This window comes from Tachypleus tridentatus, chromosome 3 (assembly GCF_004210375.1).
Source record: "Tachypleus tridentatus isolate NWPU-2018 chromosome 3, ASM421037v1, whole genome shotgun sequence".
Taxonomy (NCBI): Eukaryota; Metazoa; Arthropoda; class Merostomata; order Xiphosura; family Limulidae; genus Tachypleus; species Tachypleus tridentatus.
Window position 1 is genome coordinate 115,760,140 of NC_134827.1, and position 23,526 is coordinate 115,783,665.

General features: G+C 36.0%; 2 protein-coding genes across 2 annotated transcripts in view; one reads left to right on the plus strand and one right to left on the minus strand.

The window, feature by feature from the left end:
* LOC143246174 (gamma-aminobutyric acid receptor alpha-like) overlaps nt 1–23,526 on the minus strand; it is a 317,756-nt gene that overhangs the window by 86,427 nt on the left and 207,803 nt on the right. The window lies entirely within an intron of this gene.
* LOC143245991 (gamma-aminobutyric acid receptor alpha-like) overlaps nt 1–23,526 on the plus strand; it is a 35,289-nt gene that overhangs the window by 10,581 nt on the left and 1,182 nt on the right. Inside the window, exon 6 of the mRNA XM_076492242.1 lies at nt 18,726–19,000. Coding sequence (XP_076348357.1) covers nt 18,726–19,000 — 275 coding nt within the window. The remainder of the gene's footprint in view (nt 1–18,725; nt 19,001–23,526) is intronic.

The window sequence follows — 23,526 nt, forward strand, 5'->3', positions numbered from 1 at the left end:
CTATTATTAGGCTTATTCCATAGTTTGTGTAGAGTATGAAACCTTTTATTATGCTTATTCGGTAGTTTGTGTAGAGTATGAAACCTACTATTAGGCTTATTCCGTAGTTTGTGTAGAGTATCAAACTTACTGTTAGTCTTATTCCGTAGTTTGTGTAGAGTATGAAACCTACTATTATGCTTATTCCGTAGTTTGTGTAGAGTATGAAACTTGCTATTTGTCTTATTCCGTAGTTTGTATAAAGTATGAAACCTATTATTAGGCTTATTCCGTAGTTTGTGTTGAGTATGAAACCTGCTATTAGGCTTATTCTGTAGTTTGTGTAGAGTATGAAACCTACTATTAGGCTTATTCCGTAGTTTGTGTAGAGTGGGAAACCTCCTATTACGCTTATTCCGTATTTTGTGTAGAGTATGAAACCTGCTATTAGGCTTAATCCAGTAGTTTGTGTAGAGTATGAAACCTACTATTATGCTTATTCCGTAGTTTGTGTAGAGTATGAAACCTACTCTTAGTCTTATTCCGTAGTTTGTGTAGAGTATGAAACCTGCTATAAGGCTTGTTCTGTAGTTTGTGTAGAGTATGAAACATACTATTAGGCTTATTCCGTAGTTTGTGTAGAGTATGAAACCTGCTATTAGGCTTATTCCGTAGTTTGTGTAGAGTATGAAACCTGCTATTAGGCTTATTCCGAAGTTTGTGTAGAGTATAAAACCTGCTATTATGCTTATTCCGTAGTTTGTGTAGAGTATGAAACCTACTATTAGTCTTATTCGTAGTTTGTGTAGAGTATGAAACCTGCTATAAGGCTTGTTCTGTAGTTTGTGTAGAGTATGAAACATACTATTAGGCTTATTCCGTAGTTTGTGTAGAGTATGAAGCCTGCTATTAGGCTTAATCCAATAGTTTGTGTAGAGTATGAAACCTGCTATTAGGCTTATTCTGTAGTTTGTCTAGAGTATGAAACCTGCTATTAGGCTTATTCCGTAGTTTGTCTAGAGTATGAAACCTGCTATTAGGCTTATTCCGTAGTTTGTGTAGACTATGAAACCTATTCTTCTACGTAAAATATTTTCTTAACCCAAACGAGCCGTTTTTGCATGTATATTATTCTGTAGTTTGTGTAGAGTATGAAACCTACTGTTAGGCTTTTTCCGTACTTTGTGTAGAGTATGAAACCTACTGTTAGGCTTATTCCGTAGTTTGTGTAGAGTATGAAACCTGATATTAGGCTTATTCCGTAGTTTGTGTAGAGTATGAAACCTGCTATTAGGCTTAATCCAGTAGTTTGTGTAGAGTATGAAACCTGCTATTAGGCTTATTCCGTAATTTGTGTAGAGTATGAAACTTGATATTAGGCTTATTCTGTAGTTTGTCTAGAGTATGAAACCTACTCTTAGGCTTATTCCGTAGTTTGTATAAAGGATGAAACCTGCTATTAGGCTTATTCCGTAGTTTGGGTAGAGTATGAAACCTGCTATTAGGCTTATTCCGTAGTTTGTGTAGAGTATGAAACCTACTATTATACTTATTCCGTAGTTTGTGTAGAGTATGAAACTTGCTATTTGTCTTATTCCGTAGTTTGTGTATAGTATGAAACCTATTATTAGGCTTATTCCGTATTTTTGTGTAGAGTATGAAACCTGCTATTAGGCTTAATCCAGTAGTTTGTGTAGAGTATGAAACCTACTCTTCTACGTAAAATATTTTCTTAACCCAAACGAGCCGTTTTTGCATATATATTATTCTGTCGTTTGTGTAGAGTATGAAACTTACTATTAGGCTTATTCCGTAGTTTGTTTGAAGTACACGATCGAATTTTAGGCTTATGTCGTAGTTTGTGTAGAGTGTGAAACCTGCTATTAGGCTTATGTCGTAGTTTGTGTAGAGTGTGAAACCTGCTATTAGGCTTATTCCGTAGTTTGTGTAGAGTATGAAACCTGCTATTAGGCTTATTCCGTAGTTTGTGTAGAGTATGAAACTCGCTATAAGGCTTATTCCGTAGTTTGTGTGGGAGTATCAAACTTACTGTTAGGGCTTATTCCGTTAGTTTGTGTAGAGTATGAAACCTACTATTATGCTTATTCCGTAGTTGTGTGTAGATGTATGAACTTGCTATTTGTCTTATTCCGTAGTTTGTGTAGAGTATGAAACCTATTATTAGGCTTATTCCGTAGTTTGTGTAGAGTATGAAACCTATTATTAGGCTTATTCCGTAGTTTGTGTAGAGTATGAAACTTGCTATTTGTCTTATTCCGTGGTTTGTGTAGAGTATGAAACCCGCTATTAGGCTTATTCCGTACTTTGTGTTGAGTATGAAACCTGCTATTAGGCTTATTCTGTAGTTTGTGTAGAATATGAAACCTGCTATTAGGCTAATTCCGTAGTTTGTGTAGAGTGTGAAACCTGCTATTAGGCTTATTCCGTGGTTTGTTGTAGAGTATGAAACCTGCTATTAGGCGTATTTCGTAGTTTGTGTTGAGTGTGAAACGTGCTATTAGGCTTATTCCGTAGTTTGTGTAGAGTATGAAACCTGCTATTAGGCTTATTCCGTAGGTTGTGTAGAGTATGAAACCTGCTATTAGGCTTATTCCGTACTTTGTGTTGAGTATGAAACCTGCTATTAGGCTTATTCTGTAGTTTGTGTAGAATATGAAACCTGCTATTAGGCTAATTCCGTAGTTTGTGTAGAGTGTGAAACCTGCTATTGGGCTTATTCCGTAGTTTGTGTAGAGTATGAAACCTGCTATTAGGCTTATTCCGTAGTTTGGGTAGAGTATGAAACCTGCTATTAGGCTTATTCCGTAATTTGTGTAGAGTATGAAACCTATTCTTCTACGTAAAATATTTTCTTAACCCAAACGAGCCGCTTTTGCATGTATATTATTCTGTAGTTTGTGTAGTGTATGAAACCTACTATTAGGCTTTTTCCGTAGTTTGTGTAGAGTATGAAACCTACTGTTGGGCTTATTACGTAGTTTGTGTAGAGTATCAATCCCATTATTAGGCTTATTCCATAGTTTGTGTAGAGTATGAAACTTACTATTAGGCTTATTCCGTAGTTTGTTTGAAGTACACGATCGAATTTTAGGCTTATGTCGTAGTTTGTGTAGAGTGTGAAACCTGCTATTAGGCTTATGTCGTAGTTTGTGTAGAGTGTGAAACCTGCTATTAGGCTTATTCCGTAGTTTGTGTAGAGTATGAAACCCGCTATTAGGCTTATTCCGTAGATTGTGTAGAGTATGAAACTCGCTATAAGGCTTATTCCGTAGTTTGTGTAGAGTATCAAACTTACTGTTAGGCTTATTCCGTAGTTTGTGTAGAGTATGAAACCTACTATTATGCTTATTCCGTAGTTTGTGTAGAGTATGAAACTTGCTATTTGTCTTATTCCGTAGTTTGTGTAGAGTATGAAACCTATTATTAGGCTTATTCCGTAGTTTGTGTAGAGTATGAAACCTATTATTAGGCTTATTCCGTAGTTTGTGTAGAGTATGAAACTTGCTATTTGTCTTATTCCGTAGTTTGTGTAGAGTATGAAACCCGCTATTAGGCTTATTCCGTACTTTGTGTTGAGTATGAAACCTGCTATTAGGCTTATTCTGTAGTTTGTGTAGAATATGAAACCTGCTATTAGGCTAATTCCGTAGTTTGTGTAGAGTGTGAAACCTGCTATTAGGCTTATTCCGTAGTTTGTGTAGAGTATGAAACCTGCTATTAGGCTTATTTCGTAGTTTGTGTTCAGTGTGAAACGTGCTATTAGGCTTATTCCGTAGTTTGTGTAGAGTATGAAACCTGCTATTAGGCTTATTCCGTAGGTTGTGTAGAGTATGAAACCTGCTATTAGGCTTATTCCGTTACTTTGTGTTGAGTATGAAACCTGCTATTGGGCTTATTCTGTGGTTTGTGTAGAATATGAAACCTGCTATTAGGCTAATTCCGTGTAGTTTGTGTAGAGGTGTGAAACCTGCTATTAGGCTTATTCCGTAGTTTGTGTAGAGTATGAAACCTGCTATTAGGCTTATTCCGTAGTTTGGGTGGGGAGTATGAAACCTGCTATTAGGCTTATTCCGTAATTTGTGTAAAGTATGAAACCTATTCTTCTACGTAAAATATTTTCTTAACCCAAACGAGCCGCTTTTGCATGTATATTATTCTGTAGTTTGTGTGGTGTATGAAACCTACTATTAGGCTTTTTCCGTGGTTTGTGTAGAGTATGAAACCTACTGTTAGGCTTATTACGTAGTTTGTGTAGAGTATCAATCCTATTATTAGGCTTATTCCATGGTTTGTGTAGAGTATGAAACCTACTATTATGCTTATTCCGTGGTTTGTGTAGAGTATGAAACCTACTATTAGGCTTATTCCGTAGTTTGTGTAGAGTATCAAACTTACTGTTAGTCTTATTCCGTGGTTTGTGTAGATTATGAAACTTGATATTAGGCTTATTCCGTGGTTTGTGTAGAGTATCAAACTTACTGTTAGGCTTATTTCCTAGTTTGTGTAGAGTATGAAACTTGATATTAGGCTTATTCCGAAGTTTGTGTAGAGTATGAAACCCGCTATTAGGCTTAATCCAGTAGTTTGTGTAGAGTATGAAACCTGCTATTAGGCTTATTCAGAGTTTGTTTAGAGTATGAAACCTACTCTTAGGCTTATTCCGTAGTTTGTATAAAGTATGAAACCTGCTATTAGGCTTATTCCGTAGTTTGGGTAGAGTATGAAACCTATTCCCTTACGTAAAATATTTTCTTAACCCAAACGAGCCGTTTTGCATGTATATTATTCTGTGGTTGGTGTAGAGTATGAAACCTACTATTAGGCTTTTTCCGTAGTTTGTGTAGAGTATGAAACCTACTGTTAGGCTTATTACGTAGTTTGTGTAGAGTATGAAACCTATTATTAGGCTTATTCCGTAGTTTGTGTAGAGTATGAAACCTATTATTAGGCTTATTCCGTAGTTTGTGTAGAGTATGAAACTTGCTATTTGTCTTATTCCGTAGTTTGTGTAGAGTATGAAACCCGCTATTAGGCTTATTCCGTACTTTGTGTTGAGTATGAAACCTGCTATTAGGCTTATTCTGTAGTTTGTGTAGAATATGAAACCTGCTATTAGGCTAATTCCGTAGTTTGTGTAGAGTGTGAAACCTGCTATTAGGCTTATTCCGTAGTTTGTGTAGAGTTTGAAACCTGCTATTAGGCTTATTTCGTAGTTTGTGTTGAGTGTGAAACGTGCTATTAGGCTTATTCCGTAGTTTGTGTAGAGTATGAAACCTGCTATTAGGCTTATTCCGTAGGTTGTGTAGAGTATGAAACCTGCTATTAGGCTTATTCCGTACTTTGTGTTGAGTATGAAACCTGCTATTAGGCTTATTCTGTAGTTTGTGTAGAATATGAAACCTGCTATTAGGCTAATTCCGTGGTTTGTGTAGGGTGTGAAACCTGCTATTAGGCTTATTCCGTAGTTTGTGTAGAGTATGAAACCTGCTATTAGGCTTATTCCGTAGTTTGGGTAGAGTATGAAACCTGCTATTAGGGCTTATTCCGTAATTTGTGTAGAGTATGAAACCTATTCTTCTACGTAAAATATTTTCTTAACCCAAACGAGCCGCTTTTTGCATGTATATTATTCTGTAGTTTGTGTAGTGTATGAAACCTACTATTAGGCTTTTTCCGTAGTTTGTGTAGAGTATGAAACCTACTGTTAGGCTTATTACGTAGTTTGTGTAGAGTATCAATCCTATTATTAGGCTTATTCCATAGTTTGTGTAGAGTATGAAACTTACTATTAGGCTTATTCCGTAGTTTGTTTGAAGTACACGATCGAATTTTAGGCTTATGTCGTAGTTTGTGTAGAGTGTGAAACCTGCTATTAGGCTTATGTCGTAGTTTGTGTAGAGTGTGAAACCTGCTATTAGGCTTATTCCGTAGTTTGTGTAGAGTATGAAACCCGCTATTAGGCTTATTCCGTAGATTGTGTAGAGTATGAAACTCGCTATAAGGCTTATTCCGTAGTTTGTGTAGAGTATCAAACTTACTGTTAGGCTTATTCCGTGAGTTTGTGTAGAGTATGAAACCTACTATTATGCTTATTCCGTAGTTTGTGTAGAGTATGAAACTTGCTATTTGTCTTATTCCGTAGTTTGTGTAGAGTATGAAACCCATTATTAGGCTTATTCCGTGGTTTGTGTAGAGTATGAAACCTATTATTAGGCTTATTCCGTAGTTTGTGTAGAGTATGAAACTTGCTATTTGTCTTATTCCGTAGTTTGTGTAGAGTATGAAACCCGCTATTAGGCTTATTCCGTACTTTGTGTTGAGTATGAAACCTGCTATTAGGCTTATTCTGTAGTTTGTGTAGAATATGAAACCTGCTATTAGGCTAATTCCGTAGTTTGTGTAGAGTGTGAAACCTGCTATTAGGCTTATTCCGTAGTTTGTGTAGAGTATGAAACCTGCTATTAGGCTTATTTCGTGGTTTGTGTTGAGTGTGAAACGTGCTATTAGGGCTTATTCCGTAGTTTGTGTAGAGTATGAAACCTGCTATTAGGCTTATTCCGTGAGGTTGTGTAGAGTATGAAACCTGCTATTAGGGCTTATTCCGTGACTTTGTGTTGAGTATGAAACCTGCTATTGGGCTTATTCTGTAGTTTGTGTAGAATATGAAACCTGCTATTAGGCTAATTCCGTAGTTTGTGTAGAGTGTGAAACCTGCTATTAGGCTTATTCCGTAGTTTGTGTAGAGTATGAAACCTGCTATTAGGCTTATTCCGTAGTTTGGGTAGAGTATGAAACCTGCTATTAGGCTTATTCCGTAATTTGTGTAGAGTATGAAACCTATTCTTCTACGTAAAATATTTTCTTAACCCAAACGAGCCGCTTTTGCATGTATATTATTCTGTAGTTTGTGTAGTGTATGAAACTTACTATTAGGCTTTTTTTCCGTAGTTTGTGTAGAGTATGAAACCTACTGTTAGGCTTATTACGTAGTTTGTGTAGAGTATCAATCCTATTATTAGGCTTATTCCATAGTTTGTGTAGAGTATGAAACCTACTATTATGCTTATTCCGTAGTTTGTGTAGAGTATGAAACCTACTATTAGGCTTATTCCGTAGTTTGTGTAGAGTATCAAACTTACTGTTAGTCTTATTCCGTAGTTTGTGTAGATTATGAAACTTGATATTAGGCTTATTCCGTAGTTTGTGTAGAGTATCAAACTTACTGTTAGGCTTATTTCCTAGTTTGTGTAGAGTATGAAACTTGATATTAGGCTTATTCCGAAGTTTGTGTAGAGTATGAAACCCGCTATTAGGCTTAATCCAGTAGTTTGTGTAGAGTATGAAACCTGCTATTAGGCTTATTCCGTAGTTTGTTTAGAGTATGAAACCTACTCTTAGGCTTATTCCGTAGTTTGTATAAAGTATGAAACCTGCTATTAGGCTTATTCCGTAGTTTGGGTAGAGTATGAAACCTATTCCCTTACGTAAAATATTTTCTTAACCCAAACGAGCCGTTTTTGCATGTATATTATTCTGTAGTTGGTGTAGAGTATGAAACCTACTATTAGGCTTTTTCCGTAGTTTGTGTAGAGTATGAAACCTACTGTTAGGCTTATTACGTAGTTTGTGTAGAGTATCAAACCTATTATTAGGCTTATTCCATAGTTTGTGTAGAGTATGAAACCTTTTATTATGCTTATTCGGTAGTTTGTGTAGAGTATGAAACCTACTATTAGGCTTATTCCGTAGTTTGTGTAGAGTATCAAACTTACTGTTAGGCTTATTCCGTAGTTTGTGTAGAGTATGAAACCTACTATTATACTTATTCCGTAGTTTGTGTAGAGTATGAAACTTGCTATTTGTCTTATTCCGTAGTTTGTGTATAGTATGAAACCTATTATTAGGCTTATTCCGTATTTTGTGTAGAGTATGAAACCTGCTATTAGGCTTAATCCAGTAGTTTGTGTAGAGTATGAAACCTACTCTTCTACGTAAAATATTTTCTTAACCCAAACGAGCCGTTTTTGCATATATATTATTCTGTCGTTTGTGTAGAGTATGAAACTTACTATTAGGCTTATTCCGTAGTTTGTTTGAAGTACACGATCGAATTTTAGGCTTATGTCGTAGTTTGTGTAGAGTGTGAAACCTGCTATTAGGCTTATGTCGTAGTTTGTGTAGAGTGTGAAACCTGCTATTAGGCTTATTCCGTAGTTTGTGTAGAGTATGAAACCCGCTATTAGGCTTATTCCGTAGTTTGTGTAGAGTATGAAACTCGCTATAAGGCTTATTCCGTAGTTTGTGTAGAGTATCAAACTTACTGTTAGGCTTATTCCGTAGTTTGTGTAGAGTATGAAACCTACTATTATGCTTATTCCGTAGTTTGTGTAGAGTATGAAACTTGCTATTTGTCTTATTCCGTAGTTTGTGTAGAGTATGAAACCTATTATTAGGCTTATTCCGTAGTTTGTGTAGAGTATGAAACCTATTATTAGGCTTATTCCGTAGTTTGTGTAGAGTATGAAACTTGCTATTTGTCTTATTCCGTAGTTTGTGTAGTATGAAACCCGCTATTAGGCTTATTCCGTACTTTGTGTTGAGTATGAAACCTGCTATTAGGCTTATTCTGTAGTTTGTGTAGAATATGAAACCTGCTATTAGGCTAATTCCGTAGTTTGTGTACAGTGTGAAACCTGCTATTAGGCTTATTCCGTAGTTTGTGTAGAGTATGAAACCTGCTATTAGGCTTATTTCGTAGTTTGTGTTGAGTGTGAAACGTGCTATTAGGCTTATTCCGTAGTTTGTGTAGAGTATGAAACCTGCTATTAGGCTTATTCCGTAGGTTGTGTAGAGTATGAAACCTGCTATTAGGCTTATTCCGTACTTTGTGTTGAGTATGAAACCTGCTATTAGGCTTATTCTGTAGTTTGTGTAGAATATGAAACCTGCTATTAGGCTAATTCCGTAGTTTGTGTAGAGTGTGAAACCTGCTATTAGGCTTATTCCGTAGTTTGTGTAGAGTATGAAACCTGCTATTAGGCTTATTCCGTAGTTTGGGTAGAGTATGAAACCTGCTATTAGGCTTATTCCGTAATTTGTGTAGAGTATGAAACCTATTCTTCTACGTAAAATATTTTCTTAACCCAAACGAGCCGCTTTTGCATGTATATTATTCTGTAGTTTGTGTAGTGTATGAAACCTACTATTAGGCTTTTTCCGTAGTTTGTGTAGAGTATGAAACCTACTGTTAGGCTTATTACGTAGTTTGTGTAGAGTATCAATCCTATTATTAGGCTTATTCCATAGTTTGTGTAGAGTATGAAACTTACTATTAGGCTTATTCCGTAGTTTGTTTGAAGTACACGATCGAATTTTAGGCTTATGTCGTAGTTTGTGTAGAGTGTGAAACCTGCTATTAGGCTTATGTCGTAGTTTGTGTAGAGTGTGAAACCTGCTATTAGGCTTATTCCGTAGTTTGTGTAGAGTATGAAACCCGCTATTAGGCTTATTCCGTAGTTTGTGTAGAGTATGAAACTCGCTATAAGGCTTATTCCGTAGTTTGTGTAGAGTATCAAACTTACTGTTAGGCTTATTCCGTAGTTTGTGTAGAGTATGAAACCTACTATTATGCTTATTCCGTAGTTTGTGTAGAGTATGAAACTTGCTATTTGTCTTATTCCGTAGTTTGTGTAGAGTATGAAACCTATTATTAGGCTTATTCCGTAGTTTGTGTAGAGTATGAAACCTATTATTAGGCTTATTCCGTAGTTTGTGTAGAGTATGAAACTTGCTATTTGTCTTATTCCGTAGTTTGTGTAGAGTATGAAACCCGCTATTAGGCTTATTCCGTACTTTGTGTTGAGTATGAAACCTGCTATTAGGCTTATTCTGTAGTTTGTGTAGAATATGAAACCTGCTATTAGGCTAATTCCGTAGTTTGTGTAGAGTGTGAAACCTGCTATTGGGCTTATTCCGTGGTTTGTGTAGAGTATGAAACCTGCTATTAGGCTTATTTCGTAGTTTGTGTTGAGTGTGAAACGTGCTATTAGGGCTTATTCCGTAGTTTGTGTAGAGTATGAAACCTGCTATTAGGCTTATTCCGTAGGTTGTGTAGAGTATGAAACCTGCTATTAGGCTTATTCCGTACTTTGTGTTGAGTATGAAACCTGCTATTAGGCTTATTCTGTAGTTTGTGTAGAATATGAAACCTGCTATTAGGCTAATTCCGTAGTTTGTGTAGAGTGTGAAACCTGCTATTAGGCTTATTCCGTAGTTTGTGTAGAGTATGAAACCTGCTATTAGGCTTATTCCGTAGTTTGGGTAGAGTATGAAACCTGCTATTAGGCTTATTCCGTAATTTGTGTAGAGTATGAAACCTATTCTTCTACGTAAAATATTTTCTTAACCCAAACGAGCCGCTTTTGCATGTATATTATTCTGTAGTTTGTGTAGTGTATGAAACCTACTATTAGGCTTTTTCCGTAGTTTGTGTAGAGTATGAAACCTACTGTTAGGCTTATTACGTAGTTTGTGTAGAGTATCAATCCTATTATTAGGCTTATTCCATAGTTTGTGTAGAGTATGAAACCTACTATTATGCTTATTCCGTAGTTTGTGTAGAGTATGAAACCTACTATTAGGCTTATTCCGTAGTTTGTGTAGAGTATCAAACTTACTGTTAGTCTTATTCCGTAGTTTGTGTAGATTATGAAACTTGATATTAGGCTTATTCCGTAGTTTGTGTAGAGTATCAAACTTACTGTTAGGCTTATTTCCTAGTTTGTGTAGAGTATGAAACTTGATATTAGGCTTATTCCGAAGTTTGTGTAGAGTATGAAACCCGCTATTAGGCTTAATCCAGTAGTTTGTGTAGAGTATGAAACCTGCTATTAGGCTTATTCCGTAGTTTGTTTAGAGTATGAAACCTACTCTTAGGCTTATTCCGTAGTTTGTATAAAGTATGAAACCTGCTATTAGGCTTATTCCGTAGTTTGGGTAGAGTATGAATTCTATTCCCTTACGTAAAATATTTTCTTAACCCAAACGAGCCGTTTTTGCATGTATATTATTCTGTAGTTGGTGTAGAGTATGAAACCTACTATTAGGCTTTTTCCGTAGTTTGTGTAGAGTATGAAACCTACTGTTAGGCTTATTACGTAGTTTGTGTAGAGTATCAAACCTATTATTAGGCTTATTCCATAGTTTGTGTAGAGTATGAAACCTTTTATTATGCTTATTCGGTAGTTTGTGTAGAGTATGAAACCTACTATTAGGCTTATTCCGTAGTTTGTGTAGAGTATCAAACTTACTGTTAGGCTTATTCCGTAGTTTGTGTAGAGTATGAAACCTACTATTATGCTTATTCCGTAGTTTGTGTAGAGTATGAAACTTGCTATTTGTCTTATTCCGTAGTTTGTGTATAGTATGAAACCTATTATTAGGCTTATTCCGTATTTTGTGTAGAGTATGAAACCTGCTATTAGGCTTATTCCGTAATTTGTGTAGAGTATGAAACCTATTCTTCTACGTAAAATATTTTCTTAACCCAAACGAGCCGCTTTTGCATGTATATTATTCTGTAGTTTGTGTAGTGTATGAAACCTACTATTAGGCTTTTTCCGTAGTTTGTGTAGAGTATGAAACCTACTGTTAGGCTTATTACGTAGTTTGTGTAGAGTATCAATCCTATTATTAGGCTTATTCCATAGTTTGTGTAGAGTATGAAACTTACTATTAGGCTTATTCCGTAGTTTGTTTGAAGTACACGATCGAATTTTAGGCTTATGTCGTAGTTTGTGTAGAGTGTGAAACCTGCTATTAGGCTTATGTCGTAGTTTGTGTAGAGTGTGAAACCTGCTATTAGGCTTATTCCGTAGTTTGTGTAGAGTATGAAACCCGCTATTAGGCTTATTCCGTAGTTTGTGTAGAGTATGAAACTCGCTATAAGGCTTATTCCGTAGTTTGTGTAGAGTATCAAACTTACTGTTAGGCTTATTCCGTAGTTTGTGTAGAGTATGAAACCTACTATTATGCTTATTCCGTAGTTTGTGTAGAGTATGAAACTTGCTATTTGTCTTATTCCGTAGTTTGTGTAGAGTATGAAACCTATTATTAGGCTTATTCCAGTGGTTTGTGTAGAGTATGAAACCTATTATTAGGCTTATTCCGTAGTTTGTGTAGAGTATGAAACTTGCTATTTGTCTTATTCCGTAGTTTGTGTAGAGTATGAAACCCGCTATTAGGCTTATTCCGTACTTTGTGTTGAGTATGAAACCTGCTATTAGGCTTATTCTGTAGTTTGTGTAGAATATGAAACCTGCTATTAGGCTAATTCCGTAGTTTGTGTAGAGTGTGAAACCTGCTATTAGGCTTATTCCGTAGTTTGTGTAGAGTATGAAACCTGCTATTAGGCTTATTTCGTAGTTTGTGTTGAGTGTGAAACGTGCTATTAGGCTTATTCCGTAGTTTGTGTAGAGTATGAAACCTGCTATTAGGCTTATTCCGTAGGTTGTGTAGAGTATGAAACCTGCTATTAGGCTTATTCCGTACTTTGTGTTGAGTATGAAACCTGCTATTAGGCTTATTCTGTAGTTTGTGTAGAATATGAAACCTGCTATTAGGCTAATTCTGTAGTTTGTGTAGAGTGTGAAACCTGCTATTAGGCTTATTCCGTAGTTTGTGTAGAGTATGAAACCTGCTATTAGGCTTATTCCGTAGTTTGGGTAGAGTATGAAACCTGCTATTAGGCTTATTCCGTAATTTGTGTAGAGTATGAAACCTATTCTTCTACGTAAAATATTTTCTTAACCCAAACGAGCCGCTTTTGCATGTATATTATTCTGTAGTTTGTGTAGTGTATGAAACCTACTATTAGGCTTTTTTCCGTGGTTTGTGTAGAGTATGAAACCTACTGTTAGGCTTATTACGTAGTTTGTGTAGAGTATCAATCCTATTATTAGGGCTTATTCCATAGTTTGTGTAGAGTATGAAACCTACTATTATGCTTATTCCGTAGTTTGTGTAGAGTATGAAACCTACTATTAGGCTTATTCCGTAGTTTGTGTAGAGTATCAAACTTACTGTTAGTCTTATTCCGTAGTTTGTGTAGATTATGAAACTTGATATTAGGCTTATTCCGTAGTTTGTGTAGAGTATCAAACTTACTGTTAGGCTTATTTCCTAGTTTGTGTAGAGTATGAAACTTGATATTAGGCTTATTCCGAAGTTTGTGTAGAGTATGAAACCCGCTATTAGGCTTAATCCAGTAGTTTGTGTAGAGTATGAAACCTGCTATTAGGCTTATTCCGTAGTTTGTTTAGAGTATGAAACCTACTCTTGGGCTTATTCCGTAGTTTGTATAAAGTATGAAACCTGCTATTAGGCTTATTCCGTAGTTTGGGTAGAGTATGAATTCTATTCCCTTACGTAAAATATTTTCTTAACCCAAACGAGCCGTTTTGCATGTATATTATTCTGTAGTTGGTGTAGAGTATGAAACCTACTATTAGGCTTTTCCGTAGTTTGTGTAGAGTATGAAACCTACTGTTGGGCTTATTACGTAGTTTGTGTAGAGTATCAAACCTATTATTAGGCTTATTCCATAGTTTGTGTAGAGTATGAAACCTTTTATTATGCTTATTCGGTAGTTTGTGTAGAGTATGAAACCTACTATTAGGCTTATTCCGTAGTTTGTGTAGAGTATCAAACTTACTGTTAGGCTTATTCCGTAGTTTGTGTAGAGTATGAAACCTACTATTATGCTTATTCCGTAGTTTGTGTAGAGTATGAAACTTGCTATTTGTCTTATTCCGTAGTTTGTGTATAGTATGAAACCTATTATTAGGCTTATTCCGTATTTTGTGTAGAGTATGAAACCTGCTATTAGGCTTAATCCAGTAGTTTGTGTAGAGTATGAAACCTACTCTTCTACGTAAAATATTTTCTTAACCCAAACGAGCCGTTTTTGCATATATATTATTCTGTCGTTTGTGTAGAGTATGAAACTTACTATTAGGCTTATTCCGTAGTTTGTTTGAAGTACACGATCGAATTTTAGGCTTATGTCGTAGTTTGTGTAGAGTGTGAAACCTGCTATTAGGCTTATGTCGTAGTTTGTGTAGAGTGTGAAACCTGCTATTAGGCTTATTCCGTAGTTTGTGTAGAGTATGAAACCCGCTATTAGGCTTATTCCGTAGTTTGTGTAGAGTATCAAACTCGCTATAAGGCTTATTCCGTAGTTTGTGTAGAGTATCAAACTTACTGTTAGGCTTATTCCGTAGTTTGTGTAGAGTATGAAACCTACTATTATGCTTATTCCGTAGTTTGTGTAGAGTATGAAACTTGCTATTTGTGTTATTCCGTAGTTTGTGTAGAGTATGAAACCTATTATTAGGCTTATTCCGTAGTTTGTGTAGAATATGAAACCTATTATTAGGCTTATTCCGTAGTTTGTGTAGAGTATGAAACTTGCTATTTGTCTTATTCCGTAGTTTGTGTAGAGTATGAAACCCGCTATTAGGCTTATTCCGTACTTTGTGTTGAGTATGAAACCTGCTATTAGGCTTATTCTGTAGTTTGTGTAGAATATGAAACCTGCTATTAGGCTTATTCCGTAGTTTGTGTAGAGTGTGAAACCTGCTATTAGGCTTATTCCGTAGTTTGTGTAGAGTATGAAACCTGCTATTAGGCTTATTTCGTAGTTTGTGTTGAGTGTGAAACGTGCTATTAGGCTTATTCCGTAGTTTGTGTAGAGTATGAAACCTGCTATTAGGCTTATTCCGTAGGTTGTGTAGAGTATGAAACCTGCTATTAGGCTTATTCCGTACTTTGTGTTGAGTATGAAACCTGCTATTAGGCTTATTCTGTAGTTTGTGTAGAATATGAAACCTGCTATTAGGCTAATTCCGTAGTTTGTGTAGAGTGTGAAACCTGCTATTAGGCTTATTCCGTAGTTTGTGTAGAGTATGAAACCTGCTATTAGGCTTATTCCGTAGTTTGTGTAGAGTGTGAAACCTGCTATTAGGCTTATTCCGTAGTTTGTGTAGAGTTTGAAACCTGCTATTAGGCTTAATCCAGTAGTTTGTGTAGAGTATGAAACCTACTCTTCTACGTAAAATATTTTCTTAACCCAAACGAGCCGTTTTTGCATATATATTATTCTGTCGTTTGTGTAGAGTATGAAACTTACTATTAGGCTTATTCCGTAGTTTGTTTGAAGTACACGATCGAATTTTAGGCTTATGTCGTAGTTTGTGTAGAGTGTGAAACCTGCTATTAGGCTTATTCCGTAGTTTGTGTAGAGTATGAAACCCGCTATTAGGCTTATTCCGTAGTTTGTTTGAAGTACACGATCGAATTTTAGGCTTATGTCGTAGTTTGTTTGGAGTACAAAATCTAATTTTAGGCTTATGTTCTAGTTTGAGTAGGGTATGAAACCTGTTTTTAGGCTTTTATCGTTTGTATAGAATACTTTAAGGAATCGACAAAACTGATAATTAGTAGAAATTATGATGTTTGTGAATGAACTGAATATGTTACTAGTGATATTATTCTGAAATAAGTCATGTTTACAATGTAAGTTACTCATGTCAGTTACTAAGAACGATTACGCCAGTAATACGTTATTATTTTACAAAACGAGACCCAAAACTCGAACGTTTTCGAAAGCACTCGAGTTTTGGGTCTCCTTTGAAAATATTACAGATTTCATAGGTAAATCATGTGTGCTAACTACATAACCTGAATTTATTATTTTACCTATATTTTATTTTGATTGTAAGTTTCTTATATCAGTAACTGAACTGAGTCAGTAGTGTAGTGTTCATACCACATACCCAGTATCTTAACTGGTCCAGTAGTGTAGTGTTCATACCAAATACACAGTACCTTAACTGGTCCTGTAGTGTAGTGTTCATACCACATACCCAGTATCTTAACTGGTCCAGTAGTGTAGTGTTCATACCAAATACACAGTACCTTAACTGGTCCTGTAGTGTAGTGTTCATACCACATACCCAGTATCTTAACTGGTCCAGTAGTGTAGTGTTCATACCACATACCCAGAATCTTAACTGGTCCAGTAGTGTAGTGTTCATACCACATATCCAGTATCTTAACTGGTCTAGTAGTGTAGTGTTCATACCACATACCCAGTATCTTAACTGGTCCAGTAGTGTAGTGTTCATACCACATACCCAGTATCTTAACTGGTCCAGTAGTGTAGTGTTCATACGACATACCCAGTATCTTAACTGGTCCAGTAGTGTAGTGTTCATACCACATATCCAGTATCTTAACTGGTCCAGTAGTGTAGTGTTCATACCACATACCCAGTATCTTAACTGGTCCAGTAGCGTAGTGTTCATACCACATACCGAGTATCTTAACTGGTCCAGTAGTGTAGTGTTCATACCACATACCCAGTATCTTAACTGGTCCAGTAGTGTAGTGTTCATACCACATATCCAGTATCTTAACTGGTCCAGTAGTGTAGTGTTTATACGACATACCCAGTATCTTAACTGGTCCAGTAGTGTAGTGTTCATACCACATATCCAGTATCTTAACTGGTCCAGTAGTGTAGTGTTCATACGACATACCCAGTATCTTAACTGGTCCAGTAGTGCAGTGTTCATACGACATACCCAGTATCTTAACTGGTCCAGTAGTGCAGTGTTCATACCACATACCCAGTATCTTAACTGGTCCAGTAGTGTGGTGTTCATACCACATACCGAGTATCTTAACTGGTCCAGTAGTGTAGTGTTCATACCACATACCCAGTATTTTATCTGGTCCAGTAGTGTAGTGTTCATACCACATACCCAGTATCTTAACTGGTCCAGTAGTGTAGTGTTCATATCACATATCCAGTATCTTAACTGGTCCAGTAGTGTAGTATTCATACCACATACCCAGTATCTTAACTGGTCCAGTAGTGTAGTATTCATACCACATACCCAGTATCTTAACTGGTCCAGTAGTGTAGTATTCATACCACATACCCAGTATGTTAACTGGTCCAGTAGTGTAGTGTTCGTATCACATATCCAGTATCTTAACTGGCCCAGTAGTGTAGTGTTCATACCATGCACCTGGTGTTTTAATGGACTAGTAGTGTAGTTTTAAGTGGACGAGTATCCAATCGAAATATAAGGATTTGTATTCTAATTTTACTTTTTGGAATTCAAAACACTGAGATTTTATTCCAGCTTTCTTTTACCATTCGGGCCTGGCATGGCCTAGCGCGTTAAGGCGTGCGCTTCGTAATCTGAGGGTCGCGGGTTCGCGCCCGAGTCGCGACAAACATGCTCGCCCTCCCAGCCGTGGGGGCGTTATAATGTGACGGTCAATCCCACTATTCGTTGGTAAAAGAGTAGCCCAAGAGTTAGCGGTGGGTGGTGATGACTAGCTGCCTTCCCTCTAGTCTTACACTCCCTAAATTAGGGACGGCTAGCACAGATAGCCCTCGAGTAGCTTTGTGCGAAATTCCAAAACAAACAAACAAATCTTTTACCATTCAACGAATCCAGCAGGGTCACAATAAGGTCACTAGCCACTCTGGCGAGCTTGACCGATAAAAATAACGGTTGTTTCTCGGTTTTCGCTCCCACGACTACATATTTCATATCGTGTTACCCTGGCCTCTGATACAGCAGGGTTGTATGAAGAAGGATTACCTTCATGGTAATGTTGTAACCTCTGTTATGGAGGGTATATGTGTCCACACTCACTTTGTAGCAGGAGCTTAAACAGACAGAAATGTGATGTTTTATTTTGTTTTTATTTCATTATTAGTTTTTGTGTTAATTATGGTATTTTTGTCGTGTAAATAATTATATAAACAATAACTTGTAAACTTGTGCAGATAAAGGAACGATATATATCGTTAGTGTTACAAATCAATCTATATTTATATTTCTTAGTCCAACAACTATGAAATACTGTGTACAGTTATGTTACAAATTCCATATAAATATTGTAGTTATATGAAAACTTTGTTGGAATTGACAAGCATTTTCAAATTCTTATGCTGTGATTAGAGGACATGATTATGTTATGCAAACATTAATAACACGCACTTTTCCCACTAGGTGTCACTAAAATGCTAAGGAAGATTCTTCGGGTTCTCGAGAGTAAAATAAATTAGTTGGGGTATCATGTCAGGATATCATGTTGAGGATTTCGTGCTGAGGGTATCATGTTGTACACTTTTAAATAGCTCAGCTGCTATTGGTTTTTGTTCTAGTTTTTACCAATAATTACATATTTGTTTTCTCACACCAGGTGTCACTGTAATATTAATCATGACTTTCCTGAGACTAGAGATCAGGAATGGTTTATCTCGGGTATCATATTGTACAGCTCTTGGCTACTAAATCATTCTTAGGTTTTATTATTGCTGTTTAACTATAATCATGTTTTAGCTACCACCAGGTGTCACCACATGACTTTCCTGAGGCTAGAGATCAGGAATGGTTTACCTCGGGTATCATATTTTACAGCTCTTAGCTACTAAATCATTCTTAGGTTTTATTATTGCTGTTTAACTGTAATCATGTTTTAGCTACCACCAGGTGTCACCACAGTGCTAACAATGACTTTCCTAGGACTAGAGAGCAGGAGTGGTTTACATCGAGTATCATATTTTACAGCTCTAGACTACTGAATTATTCTGAGGTTTTATTCTTGCTATTTGACTATAATCATGTTTTATCTACCACCAGGTGTCACCACAGTGCTAACAATGACTTTCCTAGGACTAGAGAGCAGGAATGATTTGCCTCGGGTATCATATTGTACAGCTCTAGACTACTATGTTGCTCTTTGCTTTATCTTCGTTTTTGCAACGATTGTAGAGTTTGCAATTGTTCACTATTACACTAAGGTTGGAAGTGGAGAATGTTTCATACAGGGATACCCTGTGTTGGAGAGTAGCGAAGATGACGGTGGGGAACTAAACGAAACCGAGGTGGCTGAATGTCGCTCACCGTTAACCAAGGTAACGAGTTACGTTGTCTGAAGGCAACACTTATTACAAAAGATGCGAAACGTTCCATCTAAAGAAATTAAAAATGTATGATTTTTATCAAATTCTCTGTAATTTCATCAATTTGATATATGAGTTTTCTTACTTTTGCAACTTTGTAACAATGTCTTTGATACCATGGTTTCAGACTGTAGAGATTTGAAAATAATCAATTTCCTACGGGGTTAACGTAACCTACAACTCTAGCCAAAATTAAAACGCCAGACTAGAGACTGTAGAAGAGAACTACATTAGCAATAAACTATAACTTATCCTTTAGAATAGACCAGTCAATACTAGAAGTCCTTGTTAACAGAAGCTTCGATCGAGACTAGTCAGTGTCACTGAACAGTTTTTTCAGGTTTCAGTTCTTGAGGTTTATTGGTGTTTTTATGTCTGGACCCGACGAAAAGCAATAAACGTAGAAGAATGACAAACATTTAGTCGATAAAAAAAATACCAGTTCTTAACTTCAGTTACTTTGTGAAATGAACAGTTCATCGGATATTATCACAGCCGAAGTCAAACAATAAGAATTTAAATACAGATAATTAAACCCCAGAGAAAACAATGAGAACATATGCAGAAATAAACCGTGTAAACAATGACAGATGAAATATGAAGAAATAATATATTTATATAGTTAACTGTACAGAGAACAACGACAGGTAACAATGTTTGTTGAAGTTAACTGTACAGAGAACAACGACAGGTAACAATGTTTGTTAAAATTAACTGTACAGAGAACAACGACAGGTAACAATGTTTGTTAAAGTTAACTGTACAGAGAACAACGACAGGTAACAATGTTTGTTAAAGTTAACTGTACAGAGAACAACGACAGGTAACAATGTTTGTTAAAGTTAACTGTACAGAGAACAACGACAGGTAACAATGTTTGTTAAAGTTAACTGTACAGAGAACAACGACAGGTAAACAGTAGAGTTTAATAGTTCTGGGGAACTGATAAATAGTGTGTGATGTACAACTAACCTACAACATGTGTGATATACAACTAACCTACAACATGTGTGATATACAACTAACCTACAACATGTGTGATATACAACTAACCTACAACATGTGTGATATACAACTAACCTACAACATATGTGATATACAACTAACCTACAACATATGTGATATACAACTAACCTACAACATGTGTGATATACAACTAACCTACAACATGTGTGATATACAACTAACCTACAACATGTGTGATATACAACTAACCTACAACGTATGTGATATACAACTAACCTACAACATATGTGATATACAAGCTAACCTACAAACATGTGTGATATACAACTAACCTGCAACATATGTGATTATACAACTAACCTACAACATGTGTGATATACAACTAACCTACAACGTGTGTGTGATATACAACTAACCTACAACGTGTGTGATATACAACTAACCTACAACGTATGTGATGTACAACTAACCTACAAATATATGTGTTATACAACTAACCTACAACATATGTGATATACAACTAACCTACAAATATGTGATATACATGGTGGCTAACCTACAACGTATGTGTGATATACAACTAACCTACAACATGTGTGATATGCAACTAACCTACAACGTGTGTGATATACAACTAACCTACAACATGTGTGATATACAACTAACCTACAACATATGTGATGTACAACTAACCTACAACATATGTGATATACAACTAACCTACAAATATATATGTGATATACAACTAACCTACAACGTATGTGATGTACAACTAACCTACAACGTATGTGATATACAACTAACCTACAACATGTGTGATATACAACTAACCTACAACATATGTGATATACAACTAACCTACAACATATGTGATATACAACTAACCTACAACATGTGTGATATACAACTAACCTACAACATATGTGATGTACAACTAACCTACAACATATGTGATATACAACTAACCTACAACATATGTGATATACAACTAACCTACAAAATATGTGATATACAACTAACCTACAACATGTGTGATATACAACTAACCTACAACATATGTGATATACAACTAACCTACAACATATGTGATATACAACTAACCTACAACATGTGTGATATACAACTAACCTACAACATATGTGATATACAACTAACCTACAACATATGTGTGATATACAACTAACCTACAACATATGTGATATACAACTAACCTACAAAATATGTGATATACAACTAACCTACAACATGTGTGATATACAACTAACCTACAACATATGTGATATACAACTAACCTACAACATATGTGATATACAACTAACTTTTAAGGTATGTTGGATATACCTAACCTACAAGGTATGTGATATACAGCTAATCTACAAGGCACGTGATGCACTTCTAACATACAACATATGTGATATACAATTAACCTACAGGGTATGTGATATACAGCTAACCTACAAGGTATGTTATATATAGCTAACCTATAAACTACGTGATATGCAGCTAACTTGCAGATTAATTACGTTACGCAAATAAGCAAGTAACGTGACAATCGTAACTGTTATAAAGTATTGTGAGAACAGCATGTGTGATAACTGTATTTTGATGTTTAGCGTTATGTAGGTAGTACTATCACTTTTGGAAAAGGTATACAACATTAGTTTTCGATAGAGAATATACATGCACTTATGATAATGTTATTTACAATTTTTGAGACTTGTAATTTTCAAAACGAGGATATATCTTTTATTAATTAACATTAGAAAGCAAAGTAATATAGATCAGTTGGGGACACCAGGACCATCTGGAAAGAGATCTGGAACGAGTCATGCCCGAGTAGTATTGAAACAAGTTTGGCGTTTCGTAAAAAGTGATAATTCACGAATATAGAAGCTGATGACAAAAAGCTGCTCACGTACTCTACACAACAGTACGTCACGTAATCAAGAGGATCCGTCGCCTGAAACGAAACCAACACGGTATGATTTCTGAAAGATAAGTTTTGTAGTTATATCTGCTGCATATATGAAGCAGCTGGAACAGGAAGATCGGGTTTATTATGTTTCATATGAAGTCATATCGACCAGAGTCCCGGTTACAATACCCATAGAATTCTGTATGAGGTGAACCGGTCACTTAGAAACCGTGGTTTCTGCTCGGGGCTGACATAGCCAGATGGTTAGGGCGCTTCACTCACAATCTGAGGGACGTGAATTCGAATTCCTGTTCCAACAAACATGCTCGCTCTTTCAGCCGTGGTTTCATACTTTATTATAACGTGGGCGTTATAATGTAACAACCAATCCCACTATTTGTTGGTAAACAAGTAGCTCAAGAGTTGGCGGTGGGTGGTAGTCTTCCACTTCTAAATTAGGGAAAGCTAGCACAGATAACACTGCACAACACAGTTTTTACTTCGTGAACACTGTTGGGTCTTACTTATATATTTTTGGCTGCTGATCACGAAAATCACATCCAAATTTGCCCATCACGTACCATTTCATCGAAATCTTCAGTTTCACCAGGACATTGCTACAATGGAAAAACGATATCAGGGCAACTGGAATCCGTTAATGCTTGCTGACTACTGTTGGATACTGCAACGTGATGCACCGGACATTGAATACAAACGAAAATCAGTAGCAAAACACTTTTAATTATGTTGAACTTAATAGCGTATTAGAAACATAAACGCAATTAAATACGTTATTGCCAGTAAAGAGTTAACTGTCCATTTCTCAGAGTTCCTACGTGATGAAGCAAAACCAAAACCATATTTGTGCATATCCACCAGGTACCTGTCATAATCAGCAAAAACCTTTCAGGAAGCAAAAATTTGAAAAAAAAATGTTGTTCAGTGTAGTCCTCGTATAACTTGGTGTGAAATTCAAAACAAATCAAACAAGTCGTCACACAAGTGACGGGTTGTGAAAAGTCTGCAGGGACGAGTCGTGAGCTTTGGGCGTGATGATCCTACGCTTCAGAACTATTTTTAAGATGCACTGTCATCACGTAGCGGCATTATTGTGATGGAACCGAAATCGTTGAAACGTAATGTACCGAATTCTTATAATAACAAGTGAGTATGAAAAATGAGAGACAAAGTAGTTGAAACAGTGAAGGTAAGTACATAAAGTGACAGAAAAATAATATGCAAAAGTAAATACTTAACAGAAAGGAACTTAACGTCATCAAACCGTCTGTGTTTCCTTTTAATATTTTTGAAATTAGACCTCAGCCTGTAACACGTTTTGAAATAGTTTAGGGTTTGATATAAATTCTACATCGTTTGTATATCTTGTTAAAATTGGTATCTTATCCAGATAGATTGATAAAGATGTGTATTTTGTGGAACAGTAGGGAATTCTTATCCTTTTAATCTAGACTCGTTTGAGATAAAATATAACACAAAATGAGCTATTTTGATGCTTTTTCTAAAATAGGTATAATTTTAAACTATTAATACGTAAATACACTTCTTACAATACGTTAAATGGAACTGTTACTATCTA